Below are 19489 nucleotides of genomic sequence, written 5' to 3'. Positions count from 1 at the left end.
GGCACCTCTTGAGAAGGAATAAGGAAAAGTGCAGCTCCCATTGTTTGACTGGACAATAGCTGGCCCTGGAAATGGATTCCCAATAGCAGATTACCTTCCCTATCATTCTGAGAGTGACATTCACAAGTCCAACGTCGGCCCTTCCTGAATTTTGGACTTCAAGTAAAAGGTTTATCTGCTGAATTGCAATGAAGTGCAAGCTTTTGGGTAGTACAATTTTCCCTCAGATGACCCAATTGTCCACAATCATAGCATCTACGAGAATTTGAAACATTCTGAGATTGAGATTTGTCCTGATTTAGTTCAGCAACCATTACTTCAGCTTGAAAAATAGTCCCAGCATTCTGATATATTTGAATCATTTCTAATAAAGACATTTTTGGTTTTCCCTCAACTAATGCTTTCTTACGATTGGCATTAGCGTTTTCATTTTCAAAGGCAAGTTGTTTCAATAAAATTTAAGCTGCCTCTTCATGCTGATTGAAAGCTGAATTGCCATCATCCTCAATGGGTCCTTGCATGACTTTTTTAAAGGATGACCCTCTGTCCCTTCCACCTGATTGATTTTGCCCTATTCCAATTCAATATGTATACTATATTGATATCAACTGGACAAAAATCAATCATATATTTTATATTTTCTTATATTTTATATCTGATATCTTAATCTTCATGTTAGTTTGGTAATAAACTACTTTCAACTCTTGCTTACCTTTTTTTCCCCTTTAACCAGTGAGCTCACCAAGAGATCACTCTTCTGCTGGTTCATTCAAATCCCTGCTCTAGGGTCCAACTTTTGAAGTCCAACTCCAGTGAAAACTGAGAGTATGAATCTGAATTTAATATCCATGAGGACAGGTGGAAAGATTTGCTTTGCAATTTTCATTTATTTATCTGAGGCCAGAGTTTATATGTTCTTTAAGCTAGTATTGCATTTACACCCACTATCTCCAGCAGATGCTATATAAATCCCAGGGTTAATGTATACACCATACTTTGACATTTCGGTTTGAACTTAACAAGATATCTATCATAACAGGGTCATAAATAGCAGTATTTGTCAAAACAGAGTTGTAAATAGCACAGTTGTGCTGCCTTGTTCCTGTCACATATATTCTCCATCAAGATTATCCTAAATTTATCTCGAGCCTGTCTTTCATTCATTGTTAAGGGAAATGGTAAGCCAATGTTTGAATTATTTGCCCTTATAGAACACAAATATCAAGTAACAGTTGAACTGGACTCTTCCTGTACATGGACTTATTCAATACTGGCCCTCTATAACTTAAAATGAATACAGCAAAGGTCTTGGAGTCAGAAACTTGAGTTCAGATAGTTATAAGCTGTGTGACCCTGAACAAATCATTTAACCTGTTTGCCTCAATTGTAAAATGGGGATAATAACAGCATCTACCACCCTTTCAAAGTTGGTGTGAGGGTCAAATGACATAATATTTGTACTTAACATGGTGCCTGGCATATAATATGTTTTATAAAAAATCCTAGCTTCAATGATGATGATGATGATAATTATGTTCAATGTGAAATTGGTTTTCAAAGCAGACAAAACTAATAAGAGGTTACATATTTCTTGAAAATAATTTTAATTAGAATTATCCAGTTCATTAGATAGTGGGAGCTGAGGGCAATAGAAGAGTCATGTTTATAAGTCAGAGAGACTTCACAGAAATGGGAACATGAAAAGGAGATAAGGATTAGAAAGAGAATATATTCTGATGATGAGAACAGCATTACAAAAGAAGACTGTCTAGAAAAGATAAGTCCTAATGATCCTAAGAATAGCCTCAACCCCCTCTCCTGAAGGGTCCCTTTTAATTTCATGTGTCTCCATCTTTAATTCTCATTTATATTGTAGCATATTTCTCTTGTGACCAACTTCAATTGTTATTTCATAATATCCAACAAAATAATGTCAAAAATTGCATTATCTGGTAGATATTTATGCAAAATTGAGAGTTAGCCCAAATTGATGATAGGTAGAACTATGGACATGGATGGAATCACTAAGGGAAAAAAAGGTAAAGGGAACATGGTGCTGAGGACAGATTTCAACACATCTGTTATACCCTCCTCTTTTTTGGATAGCATTCCCCTTTACATTTAGGAAGAAGGAAGGGATGCTAGTAAATGATACATATAAGGAGAATTTAAAGAGTTAGGAGGGTTGAAATAATAAATTGTGACTAAAATCAGGTGAGATTTTTTTCTTTTTTTGTGAACTTTGTTTCTCTTCTTTTTAATACAGTATTTGTGCTTCTTCTTCTTCTTTTTTTTTTTTTTTTGTTGTTGTTAATTGTGTAAGGAATTCAATGCTTAGCATAGTTCCTGACACAAAGTAGGTACCTAATTAGTATCTATTGATTAATAGATTGGTTGAATTTGGGTTCTCTCTGTTCATGTCCTTTGAGATGGATTCCATATTTCTTGTAATAATATTTTTTCATCTTTATGTCAATAGATATTTGGTCCAGCACCTCATGAATAACCTCTTTCTGTATGCTTGCACATGCATGTTTTTTTGTTGTTGTTTTTTTTTTGTTTTTTAGAAATTTGTTGAAAGATTTTTTTAATGGAATGATAACATACCTTATTGTTAGATAGGAATAAAGTATACTTCTCCTTACTCCTCTCGAGTACTACCAGTGTAATTAAATTACAAAAAGAAATAAATTAAAGCATACTAAGGTTCTAAAGTGTATATAATTAAATATGTACTTAACTCATGGCACAAGGTCCCCTAAGATTATGGATTCACCAAATCAATTTATTAAGAGAACTCAAAAGTTCAATATCTTTCCTTGGATCATGCTTACACACCAGAGTTTTTCTATAGAGCAATATCCAAAACAATACTTTGTATTAGTTCATATCCATAACTCACACTCAAACATTCCAGGAGTACCCCAAATACAGGATATAGAGAGTACTTTATTTTCATCATCGCAGAAAATTTATGTTTCAAAAGATTCAGATGGGCCAATGAAATGCAAAAGCAAATATTGTCCAAATGGCAAATGATATTATGCTGGGCTCATCACGAATCATGTGCTTCTCTCATTTGCTCTTAAAGGGAAAGACATTGGAAAACAATTCAACCTTCTTCTGTTTATATCAAACCTACATGAGTAGAACAATTCATGTTGCTACTAAGATTGGCAAAATCTAGATTTCTTGATCACTCTTTCCACTAGCACAGATTGTTTTTTACTGCTGAGTTTTAATGATTAGTGATCATCAGATTTCTCTCTTTCAAAACCCTTTAAAGTACACCCTGAAGAACTCAAACAGCCTTATCCCAAACTTATTGGTCTATAGAGAGAGGGCAAAGGTATATGCTAAGTCCTCACTCAGAGAATCTGGGTCACTAGCAATTAAATAGAAAAATCATCCATGCTTTATATTAATTATATTTTGGTGTATTTTTTTTTATTTGTAGGCAAAACACAATATTAATTTCCCTTTAAGCTAGTTGTTTTGTTATCTTGGGCATGCAATATCTCATGCATACATCTCTTACTTTTTAATTGTTTCAAAGATGGACATGTACTTCTTGGGGAAAAAGATAGTTTTAATTATCCTGGCCAGTGCAAGCTTGATTTTCATGTTCCTCAGACTATAAATAATAGGATTCATAAATGGAGGCAATATTGCATAAGTCATTGAAGTCAAAAGATTCCGGATTGGGGAAGTGTCTGATAAAGGACTCAAGAATGTGACCATGCCAGACAGAATGAATAACAGGAAGATAATAAGTTGAGGTGAACAAGTAGACAAAGCTTTGTATCGCCCTTCCTCAGAGGGCATTTTAAATACAGTGGAGAAGATATAAGTATAGGATATAACTAAAAAGCCAAAGCAGAATAAAACTAACGTGGAACTGGTGGCAAGGAGTATATATTCAGTATCACGAACCTCAGAAGATGAGACCTTCAAGACATGAGGGATGTCACAAAAAAACTGATGGATCATATTGGATCCTGAGAAAGGCAGGCGGAACATGTTCCCTGTGTGGAGAGCTGAATAGAGGAGCCCACTGAGCCATGAACTAATTGCCACCCAAAGGCAACGGAATGGTGTCATGATGACCCCATAGTGCAAGGGATGGCAAATGGCCACAAAGCGATCATAGGACATCGCCACAAGCAAAGCAATTTCTGTTGCAGCAAAGAAGATAGCAAAGAAAATCTGAGCAGCACAGCCCAGGAGAGATATGGATTGATTGCCTGTCAGGGAATTCACAATGAATTTGGGAAGAGTGACTGAGATGTAGCCAATATCCAACAGGGAAAGATTGCTTAGGAAAAAATACATTGGAGAGTGAAGGTGTGGGTCAGTGACAATGGCAGTGACAGTGAGGAGATTCCCCATCAGGGCTGCAATGTATATCAGCAAGAAAAGAACGGCGTGCAAGACCTGCAGCTCTCGGATGCTGGAATACTCCATAAGGAAGAATTCCATGATGATGGTACAATTGCTCATGTCTTCTGGGGTCCCGTAATTCATATTGTAACAATATTGGTAGAGGATATTAAATTCTAAAAGAAGAACAAAGAAACACTTTATTACATAGAAAAGTCATTCTTATTTACCATGTTAGTGAGGCAAACAGACTATTTAAAAAAGATGATAATTTGATTATTCTCCTTCCATCTCATTCAATCTATAAAGTAAAAATATATACCTCACTTCGCAAACTCTGCTATCTTGAATTGACTTTCTTAATAGAATCTATTCTTCTGACCTGCCTTATGCATGTGTGTGCATGTGCACACACACACACACACACACACACACACACCTCCCACTTCAATCCACAGATTTATTTGTTTTTGCAAGATACTAGCACATCCTGATACAAAACATATCTCAGTATACATAAATATAGATAGACTATAGATGATTAGATAGATGACAGACAATTTATTGATTATTTTGTATTGCCAAACACACCATGCTTAATACTTTAGCTTTAAATGAGATTTCAGGTATCTTGACACTATTCCTTGCAGTATGCCTTTCCATTCTCTAGGATGTGAAAGCTCTGGTGTGTTTCAGTTTCTTATAAAGGTGGGCCCTAGTGATTGGAAAGAAGCTCCTGAAGAATTGCTGAAGTCCTGGAAGAAGTGATTCAGAGGGAACTTTTAAATTGAATCACAGGTTTTTTTGGATTTTTGAGGTCTCTTAATTTAATGGTAGCATAGAAAGGTACAGAATTAACTTGGGTTGGTACAGGTAATGTGTTGCAAAGCCATTTTAGTCTCAGATGTTCAGAATTAAAAGTTCTTTTTCCTTTTGAACTACTCAAAGATACAGCCATAGTTATTTGCTTTAAATCCTTTAACTTTTCTCTTGAGAATAATTAGGGTAGGTGACACTGCCTCCAGGAAAAGAAATTAAAATCTTTGCATATCTTAAGGAGTTATATTCTTGTGAATTCGTATAAGTATGTGTTATTGTAGTAACAAAAAAATTCATCATTGATTAATATAGTTTTGATAGTATATTCCATTTTCTCTTGTGATCCACTAGTAATCTCCAAAGATTTGCTGTAAAGAGTTTTATTCATCACCCTGACCGTATTCATTTAATCAATCAATTTTAATGTATTAATTCCTCTAAGTAACATTAATTATTGCATCATTACTGGGATAGATTTTTTCCTATGTTACCTTAACAACTTGTAATATTTAGTTTATTTTCCCCTATTTTTAGAATATGTCAATTTTTTTGTCACAGGAGTCATATGTTCAAATCAAAGATTCAAAAGTATAATGCAGTAAAAAAAGGAAAGAATATTTGTTTGTCTCATCACTTACATTGGCAATCATTGTCTTATTCCTTCGATAGATAGATAATAGATCGATGAATAGATAGTTGATATGGTACATGTATTCTGTAATAATAATAATATTCAATGAGATCTGTGATTTTATTAAGGTAGAAAGACACTAGGAAAGAAAATCACTCCTGTAACTTAAGTGATATCAACTAATAATAATTTCCTCAAGTTCTGCCAAAAAAAAAAAATTGGAAAGAGACATAAAAATTAGTTTCTGTCAAAGTCTAAATTTGAATCAAAGTCTTTCTTCAAATAGAGTCATTTTTAAAGCTAATTTCATAATTCCTGTTAAATAAAAACAATAGTGATAATATTAATTATAATATAAAATACTATATATATATATACACACACAAAATACGTTTTGTTTTTCAATTTATTTTTTTCAAATTTTTATTTTTCATAATATTTTCTCCAAAGAAATTCACTCACTGTGTACTTAACCAAAGAGTAAGAACAGATCTTATCCCACTTTAATAAAAATTTGTATAGCTTATTCCAACTTTTACATCTGAAGTTATCTGAAATGGTTTGTTTATGTAGGATAGAACAAAAATAATAACTAATAATTACCTGGTATTTCCAAATGAATGTAAACTATTTGCATTTTGGTTTTTCTTCCCGGATTATTTTTACCTTCTAAATCCAATTCTCCCTGTGCAACAAGAGAACTGTTTGGCTCTGCAAACATATATTGTATCTAGGATATACTGTAACATAACATATTTAACATATATAGGACTGCTTGCCATCTAGGAGAGGGGGTGGAGGGAGGGAGGGGAAAAATCAGAACAGAAGCGAGTGCAAGGGATAATGTTGTAAAAAAATACACTGGCATGGGTTCTGTCAATAAAAAGTTATTATAAAATTAAAAAAAAAAGAAATGTTTTTCCAAAAATTGTATTGTCACCTCAATCTCTGTGAGATGATGCAAATATTACACTCATATTATGGATGAGAAATTAGAGTGCAGAGCAGTTAAATGATATCTTCAGCATCTACTATGCAGTAGTTCTCAAACTTTTGTTCTCAATATTCCATTATACCATTAAAATTTGTTAAGAATCTGTCCAAAAAGTTTTGTTTATGTGGATTATGTTTATGAACATTTATCATATTAAAAACAAAAAGTAATTTTGAAGTTGTGCCCTCTGAAAGACTTTCTAAGACCCCCAGGATTCTTTGTATTACACTTTGAGAACCACTAGAGGAAGGATTTAAGCTACAGTTTTCCTTAAATCAAGTCTGCTATTCCAAAAAGACTCTCTAAATGGTAATTTCTTAAGCAGACTTCAATCCCAAGACTTCTAAAACCCACCTAATTAATTAAACAGATTGGTCATTCCGAAAAGAAATATTAAACAAAACAATACCTGAGCAAAGAGTTGTGGCATTTCTCCTTTCTGTAGTTTATATTTATTGCTTTTCTTTACCAAATAACAAGTGTTTGGTAAAGATTACCTCCATCTTCACTGAATTGGTGTTCTCATTTGGAGCTTCCAAAAATAAAGGGAGCTGATATTTTCCCATTTGAGCTTACCCGATTTGCTGAAATTTTGATGAACATAATGTGAGTGGAAATATACTGCCCAATGTCTTTTGAGAAATACTTCCTGAATTGCCAGCAGAGTCAAGGTTATAATCTCATCCTTATTAGCCACAGCTATTTTAGCCTTTCCCTTGAGTGTAATTAGTTGAGGTAGAAGTCCTTCTAGTAATAACATGGAGGAAAGAGTTTATCTTTAATTTTGTAGAGTCCATTAAGACCTCTGTAGTCTATGAGGATCTTTCATTCAATATGGTCCAAAATTTAAGACCATTTAACTTGGTTTCTATTATGTTACTTAAGAGGAACAATTTTGATCACCTTGAGCAAAAAATATTGAGTAGATTAAAACATACAAGTCTGTCCATCTACTTATCATAGATTAATCTTTTTACATATATACATGCACAAATATATATCAATATGTAATATATTCCATAAATTTATTTTATGTACATAAAATGTATGGACTTTTAGGGGCAAGCCGAATCACTTCCATTTGGATTGTTTTAAGAAAATTCTGAAGATCACCTGACAGGATAAGATACCAGACATTGAGGTCATTTTTCAAATAAAACTGCCTAACACTCTAACTCTATTGTAGAGAATATAACTCTATTGGACTGAGCACATTGTTTGATTAACCAAATATATGATTTCTACAAAGAGTAATATATGGAGAACTCCTACAGGGCAAACACTCACAGAGTGGTCAGAAAATCAATATAACTACACTCTCAAGGTTTCTTTTAAGAAATTTTGAAGTTATTGTATGACATAGAAGACACTGGCCCAGTATTGCCCAGCTTGGTGCTGTGCTCTATGAGCAAAGCAGAATTGAATTAGCTCAGAAGAAACTCAAGATGTGCAAAGTTAGACAATTTCCTCCAAATGTTCATAAGATCTATTTTTATATGAGCTGGGGATGAGCATTTCAATCTCATATTGGACTGTTCAGCCAAAATCAGACAAACTATAATTTGAATCTAACATAGTAAGGTTATTTTGGTCCTCTTTGAGAATGAAGGAAAACAACCAACCATTCAACATCTTTAATGCATTAAACATCTCTTTTTTTAGTCAATATCAAGCCTAGATTTCTCTATCCTAATAGGTCTTGATCCGTGCTTGTAGATAGAGGAGATATTCCATGATATTATTGACTAATCTTTTGAGAACTTTTCCATCTTTTGCCTCATTGTACTATTTAGAAGCTAGTGTGGAACACTGAAGATACTTCTCCTTGAATTATGAGTTGGTTCATCATTTACAGGAAATTTATTTTTAGACCCAGTCTTTAGAACACAGAAAATTTGGGTTAATGTAGATAAAAAAAAAGTTACTATAATGAATAAAAACCAAAGCAAAACAAATAAGCAAAAAGGCTAACAATGATAATATAGTATTCATAGGATAACCAGAAATGTTATAAATCCTGTCAATCAAATTTTCCATTAAAGACTCAAAATCTCCCCTAAGAACTGCTTTGCTTGCATCCCATAGGTTTTGTTATGTTGTCTCTTTATTGTCATGAAATTATGGATTGTTTCTGTGATTTTTTTTTTTTGATCCACTCTTTTTTTTTTTAGAATTAGATTATTTAATTGCTAATTGGTTTTTACTCTACTTTTGAGTATAGTTTTTGAATATATTGAATATAATTTTTTATTGGATTGTGGTCTGAAAAGGAAGAATTTACTATTTATGCCTTTTTGCATTTGATTATGAGGTTTTTATGGCTGAATACATGGTCAATTTTTGTGTAGATCCTATGTACTGGCAAGAGAAAGGTGTATTCCTTTCTGTTCAGAGGTTTATCATGTCTAGGTTTTCTAGGATCTTCTTAACCTCTCTAGTTTTTTTTTTTGTTTATTTTATGGTTACATTTGTCTGACTGTGAGAGGGGAAGGTTGAGGTCTCCCACTAATGTATTTTTGGTTTCTATTTCTTCCTGTAAGTGGCTTAAAATCTTCTTTAGGAATTTTACTGCTCTACCATTTGGTGCATATACATTAATATTGTTACTACTTCATTTTTATGGTACCCTTCATAAAGATATACTTTGCTTCCTTATCTCTTTTAATTAGATCTATTTTTACTTTTGCTTTATCTGAGATCAGAATTGATAGCCCTGCTTTTTTTTTTTTTTTTTTTACTTAGTTGAAGCAATTCTTTTCCAACCTTTTACCTTTGCTTTGTACATATTTCTCTGTGTCAAATGTGTTTCTTGTAAAAAACAAAAAAACTTATTGTAGGATTCTATTTTTTAATTCACGCTGCTATCTACTTCTGTTTCTTGGGAGAATTCATCCCATTCTCATTCTGATTATGTTTATTCTCATTATGATTACTGAGTCTGTATTTCCCTCCATCCTATTTTCTCCCCTCTATATACTTTTGTTCTCTTTTTTCACTCTGTCCTAAGGAGCATTTTTAAACTCTCCCCACCCATTACCTTATCTTCCATCACCCCTCCTTCCCTTCTCTTACCATTTTTTCCTAGTGTTTCTGTTCTCTTTTTTCTGCCCCTTCCTTTTCTTTCCTCTTTATCCTTCTAGTTCTTTATAAAGTTAGATAAATTCCTATATTCCACAGAATGATGAAAGTATTTCTTCTTAAAGCCAAAACTGATAAGAACAAACTTCAGACAATGCTCATCCTCCTCTGTCTTTCCTTAAATTATAATAGGTATTTTGTGCCTCTTGATATGATGTAATTTATTAAATTATACCTCCCCATTTCTCTTCTCTCAGTACATACCTTTTCCCACCCCTTTTTGTCTTTTTATTTGATATTATCACATCAGAGTCCATTCACAACCACATACTCTGTCTATGTGATGGCTGCTTCTTCCTGCCCAATTAACAGATACAGGTCTCAAGAGTCACAGATATCATTTTGCCATCTAGGAAGATAAACAGTTTAACCTTTAAATAATACATATATATTTTCACTGCTTACCTTTCTATGCTTCTCTTGAGCCCTGTGTTTGTATATTAAGTTTTCTCTTTGGTTCTTTTTTTTTTTTTTTTAAATAGACATGACTAAACATTCCTTATTTCATTAAAGATCCATGTTTCCCCTGAAAGATGATAGTGAGTCTTGCTGTATGGTTAATTCTTTGGTTGTAAACCTAGGTCCTTTGTCTTCTGGAATATGGTATTCCAGATCCTCTTATCCTTTACTTTAGAAGTTTCCATATGCTATGTAATCCTCAGATTTGCTCCTTGATATATATTTTTTTTTCTGGCAGCTTGCAGGAATTTTTCCTTAACATTGTAGTTCTGGAATTTCACAACAACTTTCCTCAGGGTATTCCCTGTGGGATGCCTTTACAAAGGGGATCAATGGATTCTTTCAATGAGTATTTCCACCTCTGTTCCTAGAATATTGGGGCAGTTTTCTTTGATGATCTCTTGAAGAATGCTATTTAGGCTCCTTTTTTTAGTCAGTACCTTCAGTAGATCAATAATTTAAAAATTTTCTCTTCTAGATATATTTTCCAGGTTGGCTATTTCTGCAATGAGGTATTTCACTTTTTCTTCCATTTTTTCATTCTTTTAACTTTGACTGATTTTTGCCGTGTCATAGAGTCATTTCCTGCCATTTGCCCTGTTAAAGTTTTTCATGTATGACTTGCTTCAGTTAGCTTTTATATCTTTTTTTCCATTTGGTTAATTCAAATTTTGAAGGCCTTGTTTTCTTCAGTATATGCACACACACACACACACACACATATACACGTGTGTGTATATATATACATATATATACACACGTATATATATGTATATATGTATATGTATGTGTGTGTATATATATATATATACATATATATATATATATACACATGTATATATATGTATATGTGTGTGTGTGTGTGTATATATATATATGTTTTTTGCATTTGGCATACAGAGTTGTGCTCTCCACAGTAGATTTGGAATGCTTCATAGTTTAGTTTGATAAATGACTTCAGTGTCTGGTATCTTATCCTGTTACAGGATCTTCATAATCTTCTTGAAACAATCCCAATAGAAGTGATTCAGTTTTCTCCTGAAAGTCCATACATTTTTCTGTACACAAAGTAAATATGTATAATATCATTATAATATTTATAATAATTATTATAATACATAATATTAATTATATGTGTATTAAATATTGATATATTAATGCATATGCATATATAGATAGATGCACATTTGAAAAGTAGAGAGACAGATATGCATATTTTTGTAGACTCAATTTTTTTTGTCAGGATGATCAAAGTTATTCCTCTAAAATACATTAAAATGCTCTTTCATTTTGGATCAGATTGAAGGCTATGTGGAAGATCCTCATGGACTACAGAAGTCCTAATGGACCATATAAGATTAAAGGGTGAATTTCTTTCTCCATGTCACTAATAAAAGGACCTCTACCTCAACTAATTATACACAAGGGAAAGGCCATCCTAACAAGGATGAGATTATAACCTTGGCTCTGCTGGTGACTTCAGGAAGCATTTCTGCAAAAGACATTGTGCAGTATATTTCCACTCACGTTATATTCATCAAGTATTTTTTAGCAGATCCTATATCCTCACATGGGAAGGGATCAGCTCCTTTTGCCCTCTGAGGTTCCAAATGAGAATAAAACCAATTCAGTGAAAATGGAGATACCCTTTGGATACTGCCAAGCATTTATTATTTGATAAAGAAAAGCAATCTATGAATTTTGTCAAGAAGAAATGCTACAATTCTTCACTCAGGTATTGTTTTGTTTGATATTTCATTTCAGAATGGCCAATTTGTTTAATTAATCAAGTGGGTCTTAGAAGTCTAGGGATTGAACTCTGCCCAAGGAATTATCCTTTAGAAGGGATTATGTTACGGCAGACTTAATTTAAGGAAGACTGTAGCTTAAATCCTTCCTCTAGAGGTACTCAAAATGTTATCCAAAGAATTCTGTGGGTCTTAGGAAGCCTTTCAGAGGTTCTACAACTTCAAAATTATTTTTTATGTTTTTATGTTTAATATGGTAAATGTCCATAAACATAATCTACATAAACAAAACTTTTTGGACAGATTCTCAACAACTTTTGATAGTATAAAGGGATATTGACCACAAAAGTTTGAGAACCACTGCAGAGTAGCTGTGTAACTAAAGATATAATTTTACTGTTCTGCACCTTAATTTCTCATCTGTAACGAGTATAGTACTTGGAACATCTCACAGAGTTTAAGCGGAAAATATGATCTTTGTGGATATATTTTGCAAAAGAGTACCAGGTAATTATTGCTTATTATTATTGTTCTATCCCACATAAACAGATATCACCATATAATTGAGGTGACTTCAGATGTGTAGGTTGGGATAAACTGTACATGTTTTTATACAAGTGGGGATAAAAATCCATTTTCACCCTTTTGGTAAGTATGTAGTCAATGAATTTCTTTGGAGAAAATATTTTGAAAAGTGTACATTTTTATGATTGTATTTTGTGCAAATATAGTAAGTGTTTTTGTAGTATAAATATTATCACTACTACTGACATTTAACAGGAAACATGAAATTAATTACAGAAATGACTTTGTCTCTCCCCAAATTACTTTATTTTCCAGAGCTTTAGGCCATTAAGACCTGAAGTTGCAGGAGAGGAGAGACTTTCTTTCCTGATATGTTCTAACTTTGATAAAACACAGATTTCATTAAATATTATTATTAGAGAATATATATAATATATCAAGTGTCTCTCTCTCTCTCTCTCTCTATCTCTATCTCTCTATCCAAAGAAGCAGACAATGATTTCCATTATAAATGACAAGGGACAATCAAATATTATCTTTTTTTTTAATGCATTGCACTTTTGACTCTTTGATTTGAATATATATTTATATATGCCTTGTCACCAAAAATCACATGCTCCAAAAATAGGGGGGAATAAACTAAATAATCCAAGTTATTAAAGTAAGATAGGAAAAAGTCTATCCTACTATTCATGTGCTAATTAGTGATACTTTAAGGAATTAATACACTAAAATTGATTATTTCAATTATAAAATGAGGGTGATGAATGTAGATTTGAGATAGCAATACTGCAAATCAATCGGAAACAAAAGTCTTTATAGCAAATCTTTAGAGATTACTACTGGACCATAGAGGACAATGGAATATACTATTAAAACCATATTTAACCAGTGATGATTTTTTCTTGCTACAATAATAAATAACTGCAATAATTCACAAGAATGCAACTCCTTAAAGATTGCAAAGATTGTTGTTTGTTTTTCCTGGAGATATTGTCCCTTGTTCTAATTTTTCTCAAGAGAAAAGTTAAAGGATTTAAAGCAATTAATTATGGCAATACCCTTGAGTAATTCAAAAGGAAAGAGTGCTATATTTGCTTTCTGAAGATCTGAGATTACAAACTGGTTTTGCAACACTTTACCTGTACCAACCCAAGATGTTTCTGTACCTCTCTATGTTGCCTTTTAATTAAGCGAGTTGTGCCCATGACTTCTAATTTCCCATGCAACTCTGTGTATATAACTCTGGATTAAATTTAAAAGTTCTCTCTAAATCACTTCTGCCAGGACTTCAGCAATTTTTAAGTCATGTGTTAAGGAGTTTTTGCTCTTTCAGTAGAGATTTTGCTGATATCTCTTCTAAGAGGCTGAAACAGATACCAGAACTTTGACATATATAATGGAAATGCATATGTGCATGGAATAGTATCAAGGAGCCTGAAATTGGATTGAAAAATAAAGTTTCAGCCAGCACAATGTGTCTGGTGATAAAACGTAAACACTAAGTTGTCTGTCATTTCTCTATCATCTATTTTTATGTGGATCTATGTATACAAATCCAAGTTTTGTATCAGATTAGTATCTTGCAAAGAGAATAAATTTAGGTATTGTAGTGGTGTGTATATGGTGTGTGTGTGTGTGTGTGTGTGTGTGCACATGCATATGGCAGGTCAGGAATAGAGCTCCTATTGAGTAAGTCAATTCAAAAAGACCCAGTTTGCACAGTGAGGAATATATTTTCCCTTTATGGATTTAATGTGATTACAGGAGAATTGTCACATATGGGATTTTTTAAATGGTCTAATTGCCTCGCTAAGATGATGAGTAGAATAGATTGAAGTTCCTGGATTTTCTGTGTAATAAAGTGCTTCTATGCTCTCCTTCTAGAATTTGGCATACTCTATTGATATTGTTACAAGATGAATTACATGATTCTGGACGACAAGAGCAATTGTACCATCATCATGGAATTCTTCCTTATGGAGTTTTCAAGCATCCGAGAGCTGCAGGTCTTGCATGCTATCCTTTTCTTGCTCATATACATTGCAGCTGTAATGGGGAATCTCCTCACTATCATTGCCATTGTCACTGACCCACACCTTCATTCTCCAATGTATTTTTTCCTGAGCAACCTTTCCCTGTCAGATCTTGGCTGCATCTCAGTCACTCTTCCCAAATTCATTGTGAATTCCCTGACAGGCAATCAAGCCATTTCTCTTTTGGGCTGTTGTGCTCAGGTTTTCTTCCTTATCTTCTTTGCAGCAATAGAATTTGCTTTGCTTGTGGCGATGTCTTATGACCGCTTTGTGGCCATTTGCCACCCCTTGCACTATGAGGTTACCATGACACCATTACGCTGTCTTTGGGCGGTAGCTGGTTCATGGGTTAGTTCGTTCATCTATTCAGCTCTACACACGGGAAACATGTTCCGTTTGCCTTTCTCAGGATCCAATGTGATCCATCAGTTTTTTTGTGACATCCCTCATGTCTTGAAGGTCTCATCTTCTGAAGTTCGTGATACTGAGTATACACTCCTTGCCACCAGTTCTACAGTAGTTTTATTCTGTTTTTTTTTTTTTTAGTTATATCCTATACTTATATCTTCTCTGCTGTATTTAAAATGCCCTCTGTGGAAGGGCGCCTCAAAGCCTTGTCTACCTGTTCCCCTCAACTGATTATCCTTCTCTTATTCCTTCTTGCTGGCATGGTCACTGTTTTTGGACCTATAACAGACACTTCCCCAGTCCAGAATCTTTTGATTTCAATGATTTACACAATATTGCCTCCATTTATGAATCCTATTATTTATAGTCTGAGAAACATGAAAATCAAGATTGCATTGGGCAGGATAATCAAAACTACTATTTTTCCCAAGAAGGAAATGTGTATCTTTGAAGCAATTGTTAAGTAAGAGGATGTATAAATAGGTATTGAGTGCCCAAGATAACAAAATAACTAGCTTAAAAGTAACATTAATAGTTTAACATTTTGTCTACAAATAAATAACACTTCATGATATAATTAATGTAAACCAGGGATGATTTTTCTATTTAATAACTATTGACCCAGCTTCTCTGAATGATGGATTAGCACTCATTCTTTGCCTCTCTATTCAGACCAATCAGGTTTTGCTGAAGATGTGCCTCAAAGTACTTTGAAGGGTTAAAAGAATGGGGAAAATAGAAAATCTGCTGGGAACTAATCACTAAAACTCAGTAGTGAAGAACTGAATCTTTGCTGAGTGAAAGAGTGATCAGCAACTCTGGATTTTGCCAATCTTAATAGCATTGTGAATTGCTATATTGGTGTAGGTTTGAGATAAACCTGGAAGAATACTGAATTTTTCCCCAATATCTTTGCTTTTGAGAGAAAGAGGGTGAAAGAAATGAAAAGTGGTGAACCCAGCATAATATGATTTGTTATTTGGACAATATTTGCTTCTGTATTTTTTGGGCTTGCCAAGTCTTTTGCATTGTATGTATTTTCTGTGATGGTGGAATTAAAGGCCTCTAATTTCCTATATCTGGAGTTTCTCTTCAATGTTTGAGTAAGTGCTATCGACATGAACTAATGTGAAACCTTATTTTGGATATTCCCATAGAAATATTCTGGTGTATGAGCAAGATCCAAGAAAAGATACTGACCCTTTGAGTTCCCAAGTAAATGGATTTGTTCTCTGTAACCCCTAATCTTTGGGCACCTTGTGACATGGGTTAAGGACATATTTTATTATATACTTACATACATTGAGACTCACTTTAGAATCTTAGGATGTTTTGTTGTATTTTCCTTTTTAATTTAATCACACAGGTAATACATTAGAGGAAGGAGAAGAAGGATATATTTTAATCTCATCTAACAATAAGGTATAGTGTCATTCCATTCAAGAATCTTTCAACAAATTTCTAACAACAACAACAACAACAACAACAACAACAAAACACACACACACACACGCACGCACGCACACACACACAAGGGACTTTTCATGAGGCACTGGACTATTGAGAAGAAGTTGAAAGAAAAGAAAAAATCCCTGAAAAGTGAAATTCATCTTTTTAAAACAGGAACAGAGAGGAATAAATTCAATTAATCTATTAATAAATAAATGCTAATTAAGTGCCTACTCTATGTCAGGAACTATACTAATCACTGAATTTCTTATACAATCAACAACAAAAAAGAAATACAAATAGTGTACCAAAAAGAAGAGGAAGAACTAAGATGCACAAAAAAGAAAAAAATAATAATCTCACTTGGTTTCAGTCATAATTTATTATCTCAAATCTCCTAATTCTTTAAATTCTATTTATATGTACTATTTATTAGCTTCCTTTCCTTCTTCCTAAATGAAATGAATAGTACTAGCCAAAAAAGGGAAGGGTATAACATGTGCTGAAATCTGTCCTCAGCACTATTTTCTCATTCTTTCTTCTTTTTTGGTGATTTCATCCATGTCCATGTTTTATCTATCATCAATTTGAAGCTGATTCTCAGTTTTTCTTAAACATTAGATAATGCAGTTCTTGACATTATTTGGTCTGATATGAAATAACAATTGTAACTGGCCACTAGATAAATATGCTACAATGTAAATAGTCAGAGATGAAAACACAATGAATTAAAAGGACTCTCCAGGAGAGGGAGTTGAGATTATTCATATGAACATTAAGAGTTAGTTCTTCTGGACCACCTTCTTTGGCAATGTTGTCCATATCAGCAGATTATATTCTCTTCCTAACCTATCCTTCTAAAGCGTCTATTTCTTTAGCTATCACCACCATCTTTGAAGTCACTCTAATTTATAAACTTGACTCTTCTATTGCCCTGAACCCCCCCCCCCCACTATGTAATCAACTGGAAAATTCTTGCTAATATTATTTTCAAGAAACATGTATCATTTTATCACTTTTGTCTACTTTCAAAATCAATTTCACATTGAACATAATCATCATAGGATTGTCTATACCACCTACTATATGCCAGGTACTGGCTAAGTACAAATATTATCTCATTTGATCTGCCTAACAACCTTGGGCAGTGTAGATGCTCTTATGAGCATTTTATAGTTGAGACAAATATAGGTTAAATGATTTGCCCAGCGTCACACTAGTAAGTGGCTGAACTCAGGGTTCCCCTAACTCTAGGGACTTTGTTCTATGCATTGTAAATAATATCCACCACCCTTTCCTTGCAATAATGTTTGCCTTTCTCCAATATCTGCATTCTGCAATCTACCTACCACATGGCTACTAAATTTATACATCTAAAACACAGATAAGATGTTTTCATGCCCCTGTTAAAATCTTTAATATTTTCCTCTTGTTTTTAGAATAAAATGTGAAGTCATCTTTCTAGCATTAATAGGCCACCATAAATTAGCTCCTTCCTTCCATTGCATTTCCTTGGATTTTATATCAATTTCCATAATAAATATGACAACATAACTTAAATTGGTTTAGTCACATTTATTAAGTTCTTCCTTTCTGCCAAATATTGTAAAAAGTTCTGGAACTAGAAAGAAATACAAAGCAGAGAATTCAATGAGCTAATATTCTAATGAAGACAATATGAGAATAGAACTGGTTCATATAAGATATATGCTGGGTAAGAGACAAAACGACAGATTTCCTCAGAGAATATGTATTATCTGACAATTGACCAAGATGTAGGGGGAGAAAATTGGCAAAGGTTTATTGTAGAAGGTTTACTGAATTTTATTTATTTATTTTTAATTATAGCTTTTTATTGACAGAACATATGCATGGGTAATTTTTTACAACATTGTCCCTTGCACTCACTTTTGTTTCAACTTTTTTCCTTCCCTCACTCTCCCTTCTCCCCTAAATGGCAAGCAGTCTTATACATGTTAAATATGTTAAAATATATTCTAGATATAATATATGTGTGCAGGTCCGTATAGTTCTCTGCACAAGAAGAATTTGATTCAGAAGGTAAAAATAACCTTACATGAAAAACAAAAATGCAAGTAATCCACATTCATTTCCCAATGTTCCTTCTTTGGGTGTAGCCGATTCTGTCCATCATTGAGCAATTGGAACTGAATTAGATCTTCTTTTTGTCAAAGATATCCACTTCTATCAGAATACATCCTCATATAGTATTGTTGTTGAAGTGTATAATAATCTCCATGTTCTGCTCATTTCACTCAGCATCAATTCATGTAAGTTTCTCCAAGCCTCTCTGTATTCATCCTACTGGTCACTTCTTACAGAACAATAATATTCCATAACATTCATATACCACAATTTGCCCAGCCATTCTCCAATTGATGGGCATCCATTCATCAACATGAGCCTCATCATTGAGAGGTTGAGAACATAGTAGGAGCCCAACCCCTCCTTTCTGAGTACAGATTGGGTGTGTGCTCAACTGGTCTCCAAGAAGTGTCAGGGAAGCCAGAGAAGGCTGTCAGTGGGAAGGAGAGAAAAGATGTAAATTAGTTTGGGACAGCAGTTTTTCAAACAAGTATATGCATCCAGCCAAGTCAAGCCAACGAATATTAATTATGTATCTAATATAGATACTATATAAATGTTCATGATAAAAAGAAAAAAAGAAAGGAAGAAAGAGCAAGAGAGAAAACGGAAGAAAAGAAAAAAGAAAGATAAAAAGAAAGAAAGAAAGAAAGAAAGGTATGTAGGTACATGTAGGAACAGTACATCTACTGTAGCATGTAGGTACAGTTATTATCCTGATTTATGAATGTAGAAAGTAAGGTCAACAGAGATATAATAACCCAAAGTAAAAGCTTAAATAAGAGTCTAAAACCTA

The 19489-nt window shown here is 33.4% G+C and overlaps 1 protein-coding gene and 1 pseudogene across 1 annotated transcript; one reads left to right on the top strand and one right to left on the bottom strand.

Moving 5' to 3' along the window:
- Positions 1-3534: 3534 nt before the first annotated feature.
- Positions 3535-4500, bottom strand: LOC127541661 (olfactory receptor 14I1-like). Its single transcript, XM_051966879.1, has one exon. The coding sequence runs from the start codon at positions 4498-4500 to the stop codon at positions 3535-3537; it is 966 nt and encodes a 321-aa protein (XP_051822839.1).
- A 10008-nt stretch (positions 4501-14508) lies between these two features.
- LOC127540115 (olfactory receptor 14I1-like) lies at positions 14509-16193 on the top strand (annotated as a pseudogene).
- Positions 16194-19489: the final 3296 nt, after the last annotated feature.

This window comes from Antechinus flavipes, chromosome 6 (genome assembly GCF_016432865.1).
Source record: "Antechinus flavipes isolate AdamAnt ecotype Samford, QLD, Australia chromosome 6, AdamAnt_v2, whole genome shotgun sequence".
Lineage (NCBI taxonomy): Eukaryota > Metazoa > Chordata > Mammalia > Dasyuromorphia > Dasyuridae > Antechinus > Antechinus flavipes.
The sequence above is the reverse complement of the archived record's forward strand: the minus strand, read 5'-3'. Positions and strand labels throughout refer to the sequence as shown.

Excerpts from the sequence above, each read along its gene's own strand:
- LOC127541661 (XM_051966879.1), bottom strand. The coding sequence starts at position 4,500 with ATGAGCAATTGTACCATCATCATGGAATTCTTCCTTATGGAGTATTCC.